Here is an 18232-nt window from a genome sequence, read left to right as displayed (position 1 = left end):
AAGTTGATGCTGAGCTGTTTTATTTCACAAGCCTTCCATTTGCCTTTGAAAGAAGTAAAGGAATCATGGGAAAAATCCCTTACAGTCCACATGACAAAGATAATGACAGATTAAGAAAAATCTAATAAATCCAAGTTACATCTCACGGGCACAATAACCTCCTTGAAGTTTAGTAAAAAAACAGGAGGCATCTTATTTGAAGACCAGTCAATCTATTTCTGTATCCACCCCCCTGGTAACTGAAGTTGCGTCATTTGTTAGCATTGCTCAGTTTTGGCCATGTCTCTTACGTTGTACTTGAAGGGAAATGCAAGTGTAAGAAACGCCACAGGAGTCGCATCATCTGCAGGTTTCTTGAGGGGGGGAAAAAAGGTAGCTGATGTTCTCAGTCTGACTGATGAGCAAGTATCTGTTGCACAAGTTCTTAAAACTCCTCTTCAATCTTGATAGTGTTAAAATTTCACAGCTTTCATATTCCTTGGGAAAATTACACTTCCTGTGTTTTGCTACATAGTAGACTCACAGTTTGAAACCTGAGTGAATGGCAACAATGCCCAAGTTTAAATTCTGATAATCCACTTTAAAAAACCCTGCATCTTCTATCATTGCCTTCAACTCCTCCTGAAAAATAATAGTTCCATAATTATAACAACCTGAAGGCCTATAAACCAGCTGCCTGCAAGATTATGTTGGGACCATGTCTTCTGTGTTAGTGAATTCAGAAAAACACTGTCTCACCTGAGGGGGGAAACGTCGGATACTCTCTACGAGATACTGGTAAGACTTCCAGTCACCAGCGATAACTTCACCCAGAACAGGGATAACCTGGAAACTGTATAGATCGTAGAGCCTGCACAGACAAACAGCACATACAGATTAATACAAACAAGTTAAAACCAACCCTCTCCAACACAAGTTGATCTCTGTACTGCTACACTATGGAATCTGCATCTCATTTTAAAAGCGCACAATGAGGTATCCTCAAAGTGTCTCTGTCTCTTATTCTGGCTGAGTACGAATAAGACAGCCTTGTGACATGGCATAGTGTCACCATGTTCCTACCTGGAAAGAAGAGGGTTGCTGACATGACTAAATTCAAGACAGAGAAATCTTCCTCCTGGTTTCAGCACACGATAGGCCTCCTGAAGTGCCTGAGACAAAGCAGATGTGATAAATTTGTTTATGTAGAACAGCACCTGCCTATTATCATGCCCATGTGAGGGCAACTCAGTGATGAACTGAGGGGAGTGAAGAGAATCCTGATTGGTAATCTCCAATATTTACTTGTGGAGAAGCATCCCAAGAGAAGTGAAAAAAAAAAAAAAAACACAACCCCAAACAAACAACAAAACCAAACCATAAAAACGCTTGCTGCTACATAAATAGATTTATACCAGGCTTTGTGTTGAAACTATGTCAGGTTTGCAATTTTTCTTCTTTTTCCCTACACTTAGTTGATGAATGTTTTCCAGCAGAGGTCTTGTAATTACATACCAAATCCAAAAGGGAGAAGGTGACTCAGCTACAAGAAGCTGAAAATGAAAAGAGGGCATGATAGGTTTTTTTTTTTTAATCAAAATAAAAGATTTTACTCAACTGTGAGGCACACCCAAAGGATCAAAGAAGAAATGATACTGGCTTTTGGATGAGCAACGTGTGAGAAAAAGGAAGAAGGAGAAAACTGTATGCTTTTTCATACAAGACCACAGTGCAGTTGTATTCAAGAACCTCTGCAGGTTGTACATTTGCTTGGCTTCAACTGTCATGTTGCTAAGGGATAAAATATAAACAGCACACATATGTGATGGGAGCTCTGCAAAAGAATTGGAGGCTTGGATGTGTTTTGTATCAGGTCTCCAGGGAGCCATGCTACCAGACTGCTGTATCCATGAAGGCAATGAGCCTGTGCTTTGGATGGGTGCAGATGAAGCACTGTGAAAAGCCATCCACATTAAGAGAAGTTCAAAGGCATACAGTTCAAGGTAGTTTGGATCCAAATGCTACACCTTCCACAGAAGGAGCATTGCCAAGGTTGTAACGCACTCCTCCAAAGCACAGACAACTAGTCCAGCTAGACAGGTGACCTAACCTATGTTCATCCCCAAGACAGCTAGTCATTCTCAAAGGACAGATACTGTTTATAACAAAGGGTACTACATACCCTTATCAAAATCATACTCATTCTTCATGGGAAACTCTACTACCAGGCAACATAAAGACACTGAGGAGAAGTGAGATGAACAGGTTAGTTCAACGACAGTGGTGGCAGCAGCCAGCTGCTTCCCACTCTCTGCTCTGGAAGCTCTGCTAGCTCAGGCAGGAAAACAGAACAGGGCAGGAAGTGTTGTACCCACTGCGGGTGGGATACAGATCAGGTGCTTCAGGAAGATTTGAGACATGCAGACTGACTGCACTGTGCATGTGTATATTCAGTAACATCATTGGTCTGGAGAAGGTGGGGAATGACTGTAGCATTCAGCCTTTTTTGTGTTAGGAAGAGACTGTGGCTTGCCAGGCTAGAAGGATTGGGTGCAACTAGTATAAACCCAACTTTTTATGACAAAGGTGGGGCATTTAATTGCATTCTTCATTCAAACAAGTTGAACACTGCATGCCACTTATTTTAAATGCTTCCAGAGTAGACAAAGATTTTCATTTATCCAAAGGAATTCCTCCTTTGCTTCCTCTGCTGGAATAAAAAACCCCAGGTAAATTGTAAGGACCCGATGTCAGGATACACTATAGCAACTTACCAAATCAATACGAGTTACATTTCGGATTCCAAAGGCAATTGTGTAAACATCAAACTTATCGTCATCAAAGGGCAACTCTTCAGCATTCCCAAGCACCCAGGACAAACCTGTAGTAAAAGCCAAGGACACAATATTGAACAGACCTTATATAACTCAGACTGCTCAAGAAAGACTAGAACTTATCTATTCCAGAAATTATTAATAAAGTGATATTTAAAAGTAATACTTTAAGTTTGCATTTTTGTTGGAGGAAAGACACCTTGGTCTGTACTCACAAACCTTTGAAGGCCCTGTACTATACAGCCATCTTTCAAGCATATAGTTAATGTTGCAGATCAGCCAAAACATTCTTCTGCATATACACGCATGTTGTGTTCAGAGTGCCTTAGTCTGCCAAAAAGATTTCACCCAAATCTTGCATTGTAGTGGAAACCAACTGGCTTTCCAGAAACTGGCTGTCATTTGTTTGTAGCAAAGTTGCAAAAAAAAGAATCTCTGCTCAAAGAATAACTATAAACAATGATTAATGTCTTGCCATGCAATAAAGGTCAAAACACTTAAAAAATTTTGCTAGAAAGCTTCCATAGATTGAGGAACATGAAAAACCACATTCTCTCCATCTGCATTATCAGTATGTGATCCTGTTGCAGCTGTGTTGCTTCCTAAAACCCCAATGGAGCAAGGCTTTGTCTATCTGTGGAGCATGGATGTCCAGGTTATTTGTACCAAAAATAAGACTACTCAATTTAGAGTTAATAGTTCTTAAAGTCACTGGTTTTGGTGACTCAAATGCAAAACAAAAAACTAATAGAAAAAAATCAGGAGCCTTATGCAGAGATCAGCAGTTTCAAAGGGCAGTATGCTAGAAAGAGACATGGAGGAGAGCAAAACACAACAGAAAACAACAGTTGTTGCTAGGACACATTCAAAATTCATTTTTACAAAATATATATATATTTATAGTTGTAGAAAGTATTGTATGCAAAGCAGCATGCAACATTATTAAAGCAGCAATTATTAGTGTTATTTAAACCTAGAGAGTTTGAAAAGACACCTAAGAAGTGAGCATCAAGGACAAGATTTGAGCAACAGAAAAATTGTCCCTCAGAATACACGGTGGTAAAATCACAGGCCAGGAGTTTTTTAAGTGGCTACATAAGAGGAGCTGTCAGTGTCCCACAAGAGGAACTGGGACACGTGTAGTGCAGCCTACAACTCCTGCTGGCCAAAATGCACAGTCAGCAATTGTGCAACCGTGTTTCTTGTCAGCATGCACAGCTCCCACTGTTGGTGAATGTACATCGGAAAATAGTGAAAGAAACCTCTGCCCCTTACAATTTTAAGAAAAACAAATTTTGGACCTCGGACAATCAACAGATAAGCAAACTCAGAAATGATATTACTACAACAGGGAGGAATTGAATGAAAAACAGCAGGTAGGATATATTAAAATGGATATGTACTGAACAAGGGAGTAAAAAAAAAAAAAAAAGTCAGAATCATGCCACAGTGGTGCACAGGGCAGCCCAGGCAACAAGGTGACAGGTGGGCTTCTACAGCTACAATGTACAGAAGAAGAAAATGAAAAAACATGAATATTCATTGTGAAAATTTGGTACATCACAAAAATACCTAAAAAGTCCAGCAAATTAAACAAAGTGCTTTATTTATAGTAGCTAGGAGGCAGCGTCAAGCTTTACTTCAGGTCCTAAGCTACAGTAATAAAGCTTTTATATTTACAATGTTGGTACAGTTCAGGTGTTCACAAACTATGATGCACAAAAAGAGCTCTGGACAGGCTGCAAGCTGCTGAGATCAGCACAATGCAAGCGGTCTGCCAGAGCTGGAAGAACCAATGCTTTCACAATTAGTTTGTTTTTCAAAGAAAAGGGAGAGGGAGGCAGGCAGACAACAGCCTGGGGTAACCCACCAGTAGGGAGCAAAAGCAGCTGAGAGAACCTATGCCAGCAGCTTATCTTTCATCCCCTTTGTACTACTGAGCTGTTCCCACTGTATGTCCTTCAGCCCACACAATTTGTAGGCTGAAGATTTGAATGGGGGTGTGGAAGCAGGGTGCAGAGACATGCAAGAGATCTCGTAACACATATGCAGAGGCTGCCCAGGGCATACCTAATGGTGGTACCCAGGCAAACAAAGTTTGGGAACCTCCTGGTATACTTTACATTGCTAAAATATTTACCAAATATCTGTAAATGAAGAGAGGATAAACAACTATCATACAAACACTGAGCCACAAGCAGGACTTCTTTCTCTATGTCTTACTTCTTAAAATCAGGCTTTTCAATCAGGATTGGCATGGTCCCCAACAAATTCTAGATATCAGTGAATTAATCCATTGACCTGCAAACTAACATTTATTATAATTCAGTTTCTCTGAGTATTATTAGTATATGCTCTAACTGTGGAAAGTTTTATAGGTTCACAAAATCCTTTAGTGCTTGCATTTTTTATTTGCTGCCTTGATTCTTCAAATACCCATTACAAGATCTTTAGCGTAATAACTCTAGGGCTGAGCTCTTTTGCATTATCTGCCCTAGTAAAGTCAGATTTCTTAGCACAGATATAAACAGCAGGTTTAGATTATTTAAACAATTTTGAAGGATAGCTGGGAAGGATAGCTGGGTATCAGACCTCATGGACACTTCCATGTAAGTATTTCTGAAAGTTCAAGTATTATTCAAGATGATCGCTGCACATCTGAACAACATACACATATATGCTCACTGAAAAAGTAACTTAACGTTGGCAAATATGCAAGCACAGCTATAGAATACACCATGGCTACATAATGTATATTGTAACCCTGAAATAGTGATTACTTGATGGCTATCATGCATCAAATTCTTGCGATCAGGCATGCTACTGAAATGGTACAACGAATGACTTACCTTCGGAATAGCCAAGATCCTGTGCTTTCTGCTTTCCAACTTTTAACATTTCTTTGTTAATGTCACAGACCACCACTTGGGAATCCCCTAGTGACTTAAATTTGTCTTCCTGGTAACTCTCAGAAATTTCCTGCCATGATAAATTCTGATGGTGCCTAAGCTTCCGCTGCAGCTGGCGTTCTCGTACAGAGCGAACATAATTAATAAATCGAAAGGCAATATCACCTGCATTTGTTTTAAAAGAAAGATACATGTCTTGAATGTTTTCTGACTCCAGGCAATTGGAACATAAGACTTTGAAGAAACTGAGTTTTTGTTTGGGTTTTTTAATATATATTTATAAAAATAAAAACCACACACAGAGTATAGAGAAACACAGAGAGAGTGTGTGTATATATGTAAAAATACATAAAGGGAACATATTAAAAGCAAAGAGTCTATGACTTCCTAAAATGAAAACAGTTTTCCATATCTCATAACATGGCAGTACTGTAATACACTTTCAGAGCCTTGAAGCAAGATATTTCAAAATACAAAGAAGTTAGCTCTCAACCCCTCTCTGTGAAAATGAAGTAGATGCTTCACTAATTTTAAAGACAGAGAACTGAGGGGTGAGGGTGTGAAACCTAGGCAACATGAGTCTGAGCAGACTCAAACAGATCAAAAGCAGTGTGGCATTGTCACATGTAACTCACCAAAATTATTTACCTGTTCCTCCAGCAACATCAAGAAGAAGTGTTCCTGGGGAAGGGTTCATTTTATGCATGAGGATATCCTTCCACACTCGATGAATCCCTAGAGTCATTGAATCATTCATGATATCGTATTTCTTGGCCACACTTTCAAAGACCTGGTAAACTGCAAAGAAAGGACATGATGAGATGCAATTTACTTTAAAACGCTTCTGTGGAAGTAAAATGTGTCCTTTATTGCCTCGTAGAGGTCTGCCACCATGTGGAACTGAAAAAGACCACCTGAAAAATCCTTCCAAAAAATATGATCGAATCCTACTGAGCTTGCTGCCTGCCAAACACCTCTTTGGAGCAACGCAGTCTCTTCCCGTAACTCCTCCGGAGCTGAGGGGAAGATCGAGCTGGCATAACACTGACACTATTCACCAACACTCTCGGTAACGTCTCAAACCGACGGCCCGGCTCCAAAGGCATCTCCAGCACTACTTCAGCCCCACAGCCAATACTCGCCGGCCACCCGGGCGCCCCGTTAGCTTCCAGCCCGCCCTCCCCCGCGCGCAGCACGGCTTCACAGCGGACCCCGCCGCCGCCGCCCTCGCCCTCACTTTTCTCCCTCCTCTCCGCCTCCGTCACGGTCTGGAAGCCGAAATGCGTCTCCTGCCCGGCGGCGAGGCCCCGCACGGAGCCGCAGAGCGCCCGCAGAGCCCCGCCGGGGCGGGCGAGCAGAGCCCGCCACGGGCGGAGCCCCGTCGCCGCCATCTTGCAAGGACGCGACCTCGGCGCCCTCCCCGCCACCGGAGCCGGGCCCAACGGCTCGGCCAACCGCAATACCGGCGGAGGCCCCGCGGGGGCGGGAGGCGGCTCGCCGAGACAGCGCAGGCTGGGCTGTAACCGGGCTCCGTACTCGGCCCCGGCCTCGAGAAACGCAGGGTTCAGGATCCGTACCCTTGAATTCGATACGCGGTACTGACACCGCGGCTGTACCGGCCCCAGCCATCCCTGTGCTACCAGCTTGTGTGCACGGCCGGAACCGTCCTGGCAGAATATACACGACAGGGGGCGGGGGGAAACCCCTAACCCCCAAAACTAACACACCCCGCACAGAATACTTGAGTAATATTGCAAATAATTTTCTTAAAGATCTTTAGATCTTTAATTTTGCACTTTCCTGGCTGAAGTAAAATCCCATGGGGAGGAAGAGGGAGGATTGGTTTGTGGGTTCTGATGATCTGAGGGAAGGAGTGAAAGGCGGCCTCTGATTCCTGTTAGGAACATTAGAAAAATTAGGGACATCTGCTATTTTTTTGCAAAAGCTGCCCCGCTTATCACATTATTTGAATCATCCAGAAATTCTGTCAGCTTTGTAGATACAAAGAAGTTACTTAACCCTTTCTTATGAGAAATTACATCACACCATTAAGAAATCACACTAGAGACTGCATCCCCTGAGTATGAGTTGGTCTTCCTCGCTAGAATCTTCCTTTCATGTTGAGACTTATTAGCGCCATCATCAGATGCTACCATGATTTTCTCATACCCTATTTACAGAATTAAGCAAAATCTAACATTTTTGGGGTTTGCTCTATGTTCTTTGCAATAGGATGCCTCACAAAGCATCACATATGTACTCTTGAGTTTTGTTTTTTTTGGTCTGCCTCAGCTATAGGGAGAGATGATCTTTCCCTACCAGAGAAGTGACCAGAAGAACCTCTCTTATGCTGTAGTCACAGGCTGCACTACGGACTCCAGCAACCAGCCACTTTCAAACAGCTCAACCATGAGGTAAGAAAGGGGAAGGCCGAGCAGAGGCTGCACACCACCTGAGAGCAACCAGCCCAGACATACCCGCAAGCAGGGTGCTGCGGACGTGCCACACACCGGGCTCGTCCCGGCGGAGGCTCTGGGATACCCAGGGCCACCGCAGAGACCAAGCTCCCGCCGAGCACGGGGTTCAGCCTGCATGGCCGCGGCCGGCCGTCGCCATGGGAACGGATACAGGCGCGAGGCATGCCGGTCTGAAAGAAACTGCCGCAGTAAAATGCTACGGGAGCGCCGGATCCTGGCCAATGAGCGCTCGGGGGGGGTGGTGGCGATGACCAATGTCTGACGGCCAGTACGGAGGGGGTGGGGCTGGGGGTGCTTGGAGGCGACGGCGGCGCGCGCGGGTCGGTTAAACCGACGCGGTAGCGAAGCGAGCTGTGTGTCTACATTCTTCTGTGCCCCGCCCGCTCCGTTCCATACAGGGCCCGTCTCGCGGCACCCTCCGAACGGTGAGGAGAGCAGCGTGAGGGCCTCGAACGCTGGGATGGGGCAGCTCCCGAGCGAGGCCTGGTCCCACTGGGGAAGGCTGAGAACGGGCAACCGGTATCCGGGCTCCTCGGCGGCTGCCCCGTGCCTGGCCCCTGCCCCAGCGGCTGCATCACCTCTACCGCGTACCTGGGAACTGCAGGCGGGAGCCTTCCCTGGAGCCGAGCGGGGCTCCGTTCGCCTCCCCGGCGGCAGGGAAAGGCCGTCGGGGCCGGGCGCTGGAGCGGCTGCGCCCTCTCCCGGGGCTCCCGGCCTGCGCCGGGCCGTGCCGAGCTGCAGAGGGGCTGGGGGGCAGCGGCTGGTGGGCTTTGAGCCCGCTCCGGCCGTGCTTGTGTCGCTGCAGGCCGGAGCGCCTGGAGGCACCGGCTGTGGCGACACCGTCGTCTGTCTCTGGGCACAGGCTTGTGCCTCTGCCACACCCGGCAAAACCGCTGCCCAGGCACGGCTGTGGGCACAGCGTGGGCCCAGAGAACTGGCTGTGAATGATGGTACCTGTGTGACTGCCTGGCAGGTGATCCTGGCAGGTGGCTGCTCCTGCAACCTTGAATTCTTCTCTTCTTTGCTCAATACAGACAACCATGAGTGATCGAAAGGCAGTGATCAAGAATGCAGACATGTCCGAAGAGATGCAGCAAGATGCTGTGGAGTGTGCTACTCAGGCCTTGGAGAAGTACAACATTGAGAAGGACATTGCTGCTCACATAAAGAAGGTAAATGTTTGCTTGCACTGTCCTCATGAAATCTCTATGCACGCGAAAAATCAAGCAGGCAGAATGCTGCTAGGCAAGTAGCTCTAGAGAAACAAGTTCTAGAGACACTAGATAATCAAGTTGGACTTTCTCTGTAGGCTGGTGTCCTTATGTTCCTTTCCCCACCCTTTACGTGGACTTTTCCAGGCCCTCCTGCTTTTCTCTTGCAGTACCTTCTACTTAAGCCTTTTCTGCCACTGTCGCATTGTCCAGGTGGACAGAGAGTGGCAGCTGACTGTCCCTGTGACTGATGAGCTGGTACAAAGCACAGGGGCGCTATTGAACTCTCCTATTGTTTTCCCCTGAGAGAAAGCCTGTTTTACATAGTCCTTGGTTTCAATTTTATTGAACTTAATCTTAAGGATCTGTTAACAACTCTGTCCAGCTGGGTGAAAAACTGCAAGGAAAAGTAGTTTTCTGCAAGTCGACTGTAATCACACTTCTCCATATCTTGTGATGTAAGCAAAAAAGAAAACCACAAAAAATCTCGACGGCACTGATTATCTGTTATTTGCAATGTTTGTGTTCTTCTTTATGTAGGATTAACAATACTGAATATGGGAAATAACTAGTTCTTGATTATGTTTCCTGCTTTGTGAACTCGGGAGAATGGTGAAATCAAAGAGGGTCAATGGAAGTTAAACTTCTCTGAATGGAAGAGCTGTTTAAAAAGTAATTCAACTAAGCAGGATGATTGCTTGCACTGTAGAAATACTGGCTTGCTATGCCCACAATACAGAAAAGGAATTTTTTTCCCCAGATGCAGGAAGTATCTGTCACAATGGAAAAGAGAGTGTTTAGTCTAATATTTTTCAGGTGTTCTTTGTAGCAAGTACTTGGAATTTGTCAAGGATTTGTTTGACAAGTGCAAAAACAAATTCTTAGGTTTGTTGATAGTACAGAACATGTGGCAGAGAATATTCCACTGAGTCCCTTTAGCACCAATGTTGCAGATGAACAATGAAGTCTAAATTATGGCTTAATTTCTGTGGGTGTAAAACTAGTGGTGAAGCTTTTACTCGAGGGCTATAGTTTCAGATCATGGTATGAATTACGGGGGGAGAAAGACTGCTTTCCCTGAGCAAAGGTAATGTTTTAAACTTACTACTGCTCAGTTGGGAAGCACTGTGGCTTTTTTGTGGATTTGTTTTGTCTGACTAAGCAGCAGGTGAACAGTGAGATGTAAATAAGATAATCTTAGTACTTCAGAGCATCTGCTCTTCTTCTAATTGTCTTGCTCAGAAAGTGAATACCTGTTTAGAAGAGTTCTTAATTTCTAGTGATCTGTTTTGCAGGAGTTTGACAAGAAATACAATCCCACTTGGCACTGCATCGTGGGAAGGAACTTTGGCAGCTATGTGACTCATGAGACCAAGCACTTCATCTACTTCTACCTCGGCCAAGTTGCTATTCTTCTTTTCAAGTCTGGTTAGAACCACGGACTGTTACTGAAACTTGCATCCACTTACAGGACTGTGTGCTGACTCCTATGACTAGTTACTGCAGCCTTCCTGAGGACGCAGACCTTGATCTTCAAGGGCAATGGCAGGGATTATGCTATAGCAGATGATGTTACATTGTGGATATAAAAAGGAAAAATACCAAAAAGCCTTCCTTGTATTTTTTTTTTCCCCAGAAGGCTGCTGCTTTGCTAATAGAGCTGTTGGAGCAGTTTTGAGAGTTTTGTACCCATCTACAGTATTGCCCAGTTACTGCTTGTGGTATGTAAGAACTGTCAGTGTTTAGTTCTTTTTGTTCCAAACCTCTCTTACTCGTTTGGTTTGGTGTTTTTGGTAATTTTCCCCCTCTTGTTTTGCTGGGTGTACTGCCCCAAAGCCTGAGCTGTTTCTTCCTCTGCTGCTGCCTCTTGGAGAACCACTGTGGAAAATAAAGGACAAGCTCTTCCTAGCTGCCGGGGTGTCGTTTCTGGCTGCTCTGTGCTGGCCGGGCAGTGGCTGTGGGTGACTCGGCCCGGGGGAGGCCGCCGGTCCCGCCGCCCCGTGGGGAGCTGGCCGCTGAGGGGAGGGGCCGCGGGCGGCCTGAGGCCTTCCCGCTGCCCGGCCGGGGTCGGGGCGGTGGCCGAGGGCCGTGCGGGTGCTCGCGGCGTCCCGGGGAACTACAACTCCCGGCGTGCTCCGCGGCGGGCGAGGACTACGAGTCCCGTCGTGCCCGCGGCCCTCCCGGGAACAGCTCCATCCGGGTCCCGGCCGCTGCTGTGGGCGACTCGTCGCCATTACGGGGCATCGCTCGCTCGCTCGCTCGCTCGCCCGCCCGCTAGCGTCGTCGTTGGTGTTGCAGCGCTCGGCCTGCGTGACCTCCGCCATGGACAAGAGCCGCCCCTGCGTCTCCAGTGTGCCCGGCAGTGAAAGGGCAGCAGCTGCCATACGACTCATTCGGCCCTGCCGCGGGGGAGTGTGAGCGCGAAGGCGGTAAGAGCCGGGGTGGCGGGACGAGCGGCTGGGCCCTCTGAGGCGATCGTGACGCGCGCAGGTCTGTTAAACAGTCGCCGAGCGGCAGCGCGCGCCCGCTCCGCTCCACACGGGGCCGGTCCCGCGGCGCCCGCCCAGCGGGGTGAGGGGGCGCGTCAGGCGGCCTCGGGAGCGGTGTGTGGAGTTCCAAGCGGGGCCGCGGCCGGTCTGGGGAAGCGGGAAGGCTGAGGCTGGACTCTCTTCGCCTCCCCGCGGCAGGGAAAGGCCGTCGGGGCCGGGCGCTGGAGCGGCTGCGCCCTCTCCCGGGGCTCCCGGCCTGCGCCGGGCCGTGCCGAGCTGCAGAGGGGCTGGGGGGGCAGCGGCCGGTGGGCTTTGAGCCCGCTCCGGCCGTACTTGTGTCTCTGCAGTCCGGAGCGCCTGGAGGTACCGGCTGTGGCGGCACCGTTCGTCTGTCTCTGGGCACAGGCTGTGCCTCTGCCTCTGCCACACCCGGCAAACCCGCTGCCCAGGCACGGCTGTGGGCACAGCGTGGGCCCAGAGAACTGGCTGCGAATGATGGTACCTGTGCGACTTCCTGGCAGGTGATCCTGGCAGGTGGCTGCTCCTGCAACCTTGCATCGAACAATGAAGAGAATTCAGACATCCATGAGTGATCAGACAACCATGAAAAAGGGTACAGACATGTCTGAAAAGATGCAGCAACATGCTGTGGAGTGTGCCATTTTGGCCATAGAGAAATACGATGTTGAAAGAGGATATTCAGGCCTTACAAAGAGAGTAAATGTTTGATTGTAATATGCTTTTGTTGAACACTATCCACATCAGAAGTCAAGCACGGTGGGTGTTGCTACATTTTTTGGAAAAGCAAGTTTTGTGGACACAAGATACACTGGACATTTCCTGTCGATTGGTGTCCCTGTGTTCCTTTCCCATGCCTTACACGTACCTTTTCTAGGTTTTGTTTGGTAATACCTTCTATTTTTAATGCTTTTTTTCACTGTCTCATTGTTTAGTGGAGTTAGAGAGCATCTGCTGGCCTTTCCCAGTGTGACTGGTTAGCTGATAGAAAATACAGCCCTTTGGAGTCTGCTGCAACTTTCATCAGAGGGAATGCCTTTTTTTCCTAGTCCTTGACTTAAGTTGTGTTCAAATTAGTCTTAAGGTTCTGCTCATAGTTCTGTAATAGTTGTGCAAGATTGGCTAGCTGGTTCAAAATTTGCAGGGAAGAGTAATTTATTGCGCATCTTCTGTATTCGCATCCTGCTTTTATGTGCTGAACCATCCTAAAATCTCATGTTTTGAAGCACAGTTTATTGGTGTCCACAGAATGCTTGTTTTTGTGTATGCATGAAGAAGAATAACAGATGCACAAAACACCTAGTTCTGATACACTTTCTGCTTTGCCATCTCAGGAGAATAAAGAAATCTAAAGGTGTCAGTGGAGGTTAAATATTACACAAATCTGAGTGGAAGACCTGTTTGAAAAGTCATTCAACTAAATGGTACAATTGCTTCTGTTGGGGAGGTCTTCCTTTCCTGTCACCCTAACAGAGATATAAGCAGGTTTATTTCTTCTACTTGTAAGAATGACATTCTATGTTAGTGGAAAGCAAAGGGTTTGAGCTTTTCAGGTCTTCCTTGTAGCTCCTAGTTGGAACCTGAGAAATTGTGGTGAGATAATTTATCCAGGATTGTAATAACTGATGAGAAATGTTTGCGTGCTCTCAAGGAAAGTTTCCTCATTTGAGAGCTGTTGTATAGGACAGTACATAATGACTGACTGGAACGTTCTGCTCTTCGTAGAGCTGTATATCTTTTGAAATGTGCAGTAGACTTCTGAGTATGGTGGGAGAACATGATAGCGTGACCTGATACTTCAGTGGTATAGTTGGAGAACATGGTGTGACTTTTTGGGTGGAATGGCAGTCCCTGGGCTTATTCCTGCTCAGCTAGGAAACGCTGTGGGCTTTTTTTTGTTATGTCTAAGCAGCAGGTGAGGTATAAGAGATGAGTAACACAATCCTTATCCTTAAAAGCATATGCTGCTGCTTAATTGCCTTTTCAAAAAGTGATACTTGTTAAGACGACACAGATTAATGGGAAAAAAAAAAATCTGTAGTTAACTTTTGGGTGAGAGCTGTGCTAATACTATGTTCCTAGTGAACTCTTCTGCAGTAGTTTGAGAAGAAATAGAGTCCTACTTGGCACTGCATTGTAGGAAGGAAATTTGGCAGCTATATGTCTCATGAGACCAAGCACTTAATTTTCTTCCTCATGCTTGGAGTAAATATTCTTCTGTTTAAAGCTGGCTAGAGCTATGGACATTTGTTCAGAGTTGCTTGTGCTTACAGGACTGCACACTAACGGCAGCCACGTAGTGCCTTCAGCCTTCCTGAGGAAGCAGACTTTGGTGTTCAGGGGTAACATCAGGGATTTTTCTGGAGTGGATGGTGATTTTGTTGTATTTAGGGGGAAGAAAACCCACCTTGATTTATTTTCTTTCCAAAGTCGGCTTCTTTGCTAATAAAAATGTTATGTGTATTCCATCTTTAAAAGTTCTATGGCTGTTCTCTCATTTTGCCTAACATTGCTTGTGCTCCTCCTCATTTCCCTGTGAACAACCACTTTTCAAAGAAATCTCATCTCCAATCCAGAATATCTGAATGCTGAGCTAAACGCACAAGTAACTTGGTGACCCAAAGGTGCGCAGAGGAGCCCTGCGCTTGGACAGGAGCGTGCTCTGACAGGGACAAGTAGGAGTTAGAGCAAGCCCTGCCTGGGTCGATGGCAGTCTGTAGGTCCGAAGGCTGCCTGCAGTGACTTGATTCAGTTAGGCACTGCGCTGGTAGATGTTTGGAGCCCTGAGGATAAGCTCAGTGTCCTGTGTCTGTTTTCAGTAACGAAAGTTCCTGCGGATAGCAGCCTCCTTGTTGAGAAGAAGCTCAGAAGCTGCTTCCCTGGGTGCGCTCAAAACTTTTCGCCCAGTTGGAGGTAACGGGGAGTGCCCACCTGGGCTCTGGTTTTGCAGTAAATCCATCTGCTAGAGAGCACGGGGTGGGCTTTTAGCCGCGTCTCCTTCCTATTCATTTGCAGCGGTCTCAGTATTACACCAGTTTTAGAGTGTGTTCAGGCTGTAGCCGGGCTCCCTCGATGTCCCCGCTTACCGTGGGCAGCCGCGGCGGCGGGGCCGTTACGGCAGAAGGGCAGGAGGGGGCGCTGCTCGGACACGGCGCGTTCCCGTCGCTATGGGAACGGGTGCAGGCGCGAGGCATGCCGGTCTGGAAAGGGAACGCACGCCCAAGCGCGGCCTAGTCCTGGCCAATGAACGCCCGGAGCGGGCGCTGGCGGTGACCAATGACTGGCGGCTGGTGCGCAGGGGGCGGGCTGGGGGCGGCCGAGCCGTGCGCGGGTGGGTTAAACCGACTGGGCGGCGGAGTGAGAGGGGAAGCGAGCTGCGTGTCCGGCTGGTCCCGGGGCGCCCGCGAAACATTGGAGCGGCGTCGCCAGGGTGTGAAGGGAGGTTTGTGAGGGCTGGGCGGGTCCCTGTGAGGCGGCTTTGAGGCAGTGCGGCTTCCGAGAGGGGCTGGGTCATACTCAGGTACCGGGAAGGCTGAGGCCGGACAGCTGGTTCCCGGGCACCTCGGCGGCTCCCTCATGCCTGGCCCCTGCGCCAGCTGCTGCATCCCCTCTCCCGCGTCCCTGGGAGCTGCAGGCGGGAGCCTTTCCTGGAGCCGTGCGGGGCTCCGAGTCCCTGGCAGGGGGGTGCAGGGCTCCGTTCGCCTCCCCGCGGCAGGGAAAGGCCGTCGGGGCCGGGCGCTGGAGCGGCTGTGCTCTCTGTCCTGGGGTGCTGGGCCGTGCCGAGCTGCAGAGGGGCTGGGGGGCAGCGGCCGGCGGGCTTTGAGCCCGCTCCGGCCGTGCTTGTGTCGCTGCAGGCCGGAGCGCCTGGAGGCACCGGCTGTGGGCGACACCGTTCGTCTGTGTCTGGGCACAGGCTGTGCCTCTGCCACACCCGGCAAACCGGCAGCCCAGGCACGGCTGTGGGCACAGCGTGGGCCCAGAGAACTGGTTGTGAATGATGGTACCCATGCAACTGCCTGTCAGGTTGATACTCCAGCAGCTTTGAATGCTTTTCTTTGTTTATCACAGGTAACCATGGGTGATCAGGCAGCTGTGATAAAGGGTACGGACATGTCTGAAGAGATGCAGCAAGGCGCTGTGGAGCGTGCCACTCCGTCTCTGGAGGAATGCAACATTGAGCGTGACATTGCAGCGCATATAAAGAGGATAAGTGTTTGCTCATAATTATCTTCCTATACGGACTTCAGATATGAAGGAAATATGTTGGTGGTAAGTAGTTCTAGAGAAGCAAGTTCTGTAGATGCTAGATAATGCAGTCAGACTTTCTTTGCAGACTGTGTTCTTATGTTCTTATGTTCCTTTCTCTACCCCTTATATGTACTTTTTCAGCTCTTTCTCGTCTCTTTCACAATTTCTTCTAATTAAGTCCTTTCTTCCACTCTCCAAAGATAGCATTTGAATATTAATACTGAATTCTTAGTGGTCTCTTCTGCAGGAGTTTAACAGGAAATATAATCCTAACTGGCAGTGTGCTGTGGGAAGGAATTTTGTGACTCACGAGACCAATCACATCTGCCTGGGTCCTGTTACGATTCTTTTCCTCGAGGGTGCTGAGAACCGTGGACTGTTTCTCAAACCCTCATCTTGTTGCTCGGTTGTGTGCTAACGGCATGAAGCTTGGTGCCCTCAGCCCTCCTGAGGAAGCAGACTTTGGCCTTCAAGGGTGATGGCAGGGATTTTGCTATCATGTTTTTATTGTCGCTAAGGGGAAAGTAGAAAAAACACAAAAAATTACTTCCTTTTATTTATTTTCTTCTGCAGCCAGCTTCTTTGCTAATAAAAGTGTTGCGTTCTGCCTTTTAAGGTTTTACGGCTATGTACCCTCTTTTTCTAGTATTGCTCATGCTATTTCTTATTTTCATGTGAATGTGGATGACTAACTTTGTTAGAAAGCTTCTCTTCTCAAATCCAAAACATCTAAACACTGTGGTAACCACCCTCATAATTTGGTCAGTAATTCTAAGAATGATAAACCTAAATAGGGAGCAAACAGGAGTTAAAAGCGGCCTTTTATGAGGTTCCTCCTAAAATACTATTTATTAACTGCCCTTTCACACTCCACCCCTACTTTTCTTGCAAGAAACCTGTGAACTGCTCTCCCAGTGAACTTGAAGTTCTCATCTCCAAAATAATGGGGATGAAAGGGAGCAGCAGATGTGCCCAAGATTTTAAGGGTTAATTAAAGTGCTTTTAGAATCTCTATTGCCTTGTGGGTTTTTTCCCCCATTTAGGTTGAAGGAAAAGTTAAAAAGTATCACTTAAATTAGGCAGTAGAGAGTTATTTTTTTACTTGCACAGTTGTTTGCTACGATTCAGTGGAAATAGTTGACTTTTTCATATACTTTCAGGTCTCTATGTTCACAAGCTCAACCCCTAGTACTGTCAACTCATGCCTGCCTAAGAACTGTCAGTGTTTAGTTCCTTCTGTTCCAAACCTCTCTTACTCGTTTGGTTTGGTGTTTTTGGTAATTTTCCCCCTCTTGTTTTGCTGGGTGTACTGCCCCAAAGCCTGAGCTGTTTCTTCCTCTGCTGCTGCCTCTTGGAGAACCACTGTGGAAAATAAAGGACAAGCTCTTCCTAGCTGCCGGGGTGTCGTTTCTGGCTGCTCTGTGCTGGCCGGGCAGTGGCTGTGGGTGACTCGGCCCGGGGGAGGCCGCCGGTCCCGCCGCCCCGTGGGGAGCTGGCCGCTGAGGGGAGGGGCCGCGGGCGGCCTGAGGCCTTCCCGCTGCCCGGCCGGGGTCGGGGCGGTGGCCGAGGGCCGTGCGGATGCTCGCGGCGTCCCGGGGAACTACAACTCCCGGCGTGCTCCGCGGCGGGCGAGGACTACGAGTCCCGTCGTGCCCGCGGCCCTCCCGGGAACAGCTCCATCCGGGTCCCGGCCACTGCTGTGGGCGACTCGTCGCCATTACGGGGCAGCGGCGGCCGAGTCGGGGCCGGGGCGGCGCCGAGGAGCCGGTGGGTGCCTGAGTGGCGCCGACCACTCGGGCGGCAGGCAGCGCCGGGCCCCGCGGGGCTCCGTGAGTAGCTCTCTCTCTTGTCGCCCGGAGCCCCCGCAGGCCCGGCCCGGCCTCCCGCGGCCCTCCCCGGTTCGAGCGGAGCAGCGAGAAGATGTCGCCATGAAGGAGGCCGAGTCCGCGCTGCGCTGCCCCCGCCGGTCGCCCCCGCGGGCCATGAGCCTGGGCCCCCGCCGGCTCCGCCAGCGCCCGTCGTGCCCCCCCGCTCAGGGCTGCCGCTCGCCCGCCGGGGCGCCCGTTG

At 48.6% G+C, this 18232-nt stretch overlaps 3 protein-coding genes across 3 annotated transcripts; 2 read left to right on the top strand and 1 right to left on the bottom strand.

The window, feature by feature from the left end:
- Positions 1–519: 519 nt before the first annotated feature.
- COQ5 (coenzyme Q5, methyltransferase) lies at positions 520–7113 on the bottom strand (the record flags this gene model as incomplete). Its single annotated transcript, XM_082007605.1, has 7 exons — positions 520–621; positions 739–850; positions 1063–1151; positions 2754–2860; positions 5663–5887; positions 6371–6520; positions 6960–7113. The coding sequence occupies 7 exons, from the start codon at positions 7111–7113 to the stop codon at positions 520–522; spliced, it is 939 nt and encodes a 312-aa protein (XP_081863731.1).
- A 2126-nt stretch (positions 7114–9239) lies between these two features.
- LOC309411037 (dynein light chain 1, cytoplasmic-like) lies at positions 9240–10843 on the top strand (the record flags this gene model as incomplete). The annotated part of the gene is made up of 2 exons (XM_082007569.1): positions 9240–9371; positions 10706–10843. 2 exons carry the CDS (start codon positions 9240–9242, stop codon positions 10841–10843), a joined length of 270 nt encoding a protein of 89 aa, XP_081863695.1.
- A 1620-nt stretch (positions 10844–12463) lies between these two features.
- Positions 12464–14152, top strand: LOC309411193 (dynein light chain 2, cytoplasmic-like; the record flags this gene model as incomplete). Its single annotated transcript, XM_082007749.1, is given in 3 exon segments — positions 12464–12616; positions 14018–14029; positions 14033–14152. Coding segments are annotated over 3 exon segments (285 nt in total).
- Between the last annotated feature and the right edge of the window lie 4080 nt (positions 14153–18232).

The sequence above is a fragment of the Phaethon aethereus genome (assembly GCF_964289735.1).
Source record: "Phaethon aethereus genome assembly, chromosome: 17".
In the NCBI taxonomy this organism is placed as follows: Eukaryota; Metazoa; Chordata; class Aves; order Phaethontiformes; family Phaethontidae; genus Phaethon; species Phaethon aethereus.
The sequence above is the reverse complement of the archived record's forward strand: the minus strand, read 5'-3'. Positions and strand labels throughout refer to the sequence as shown.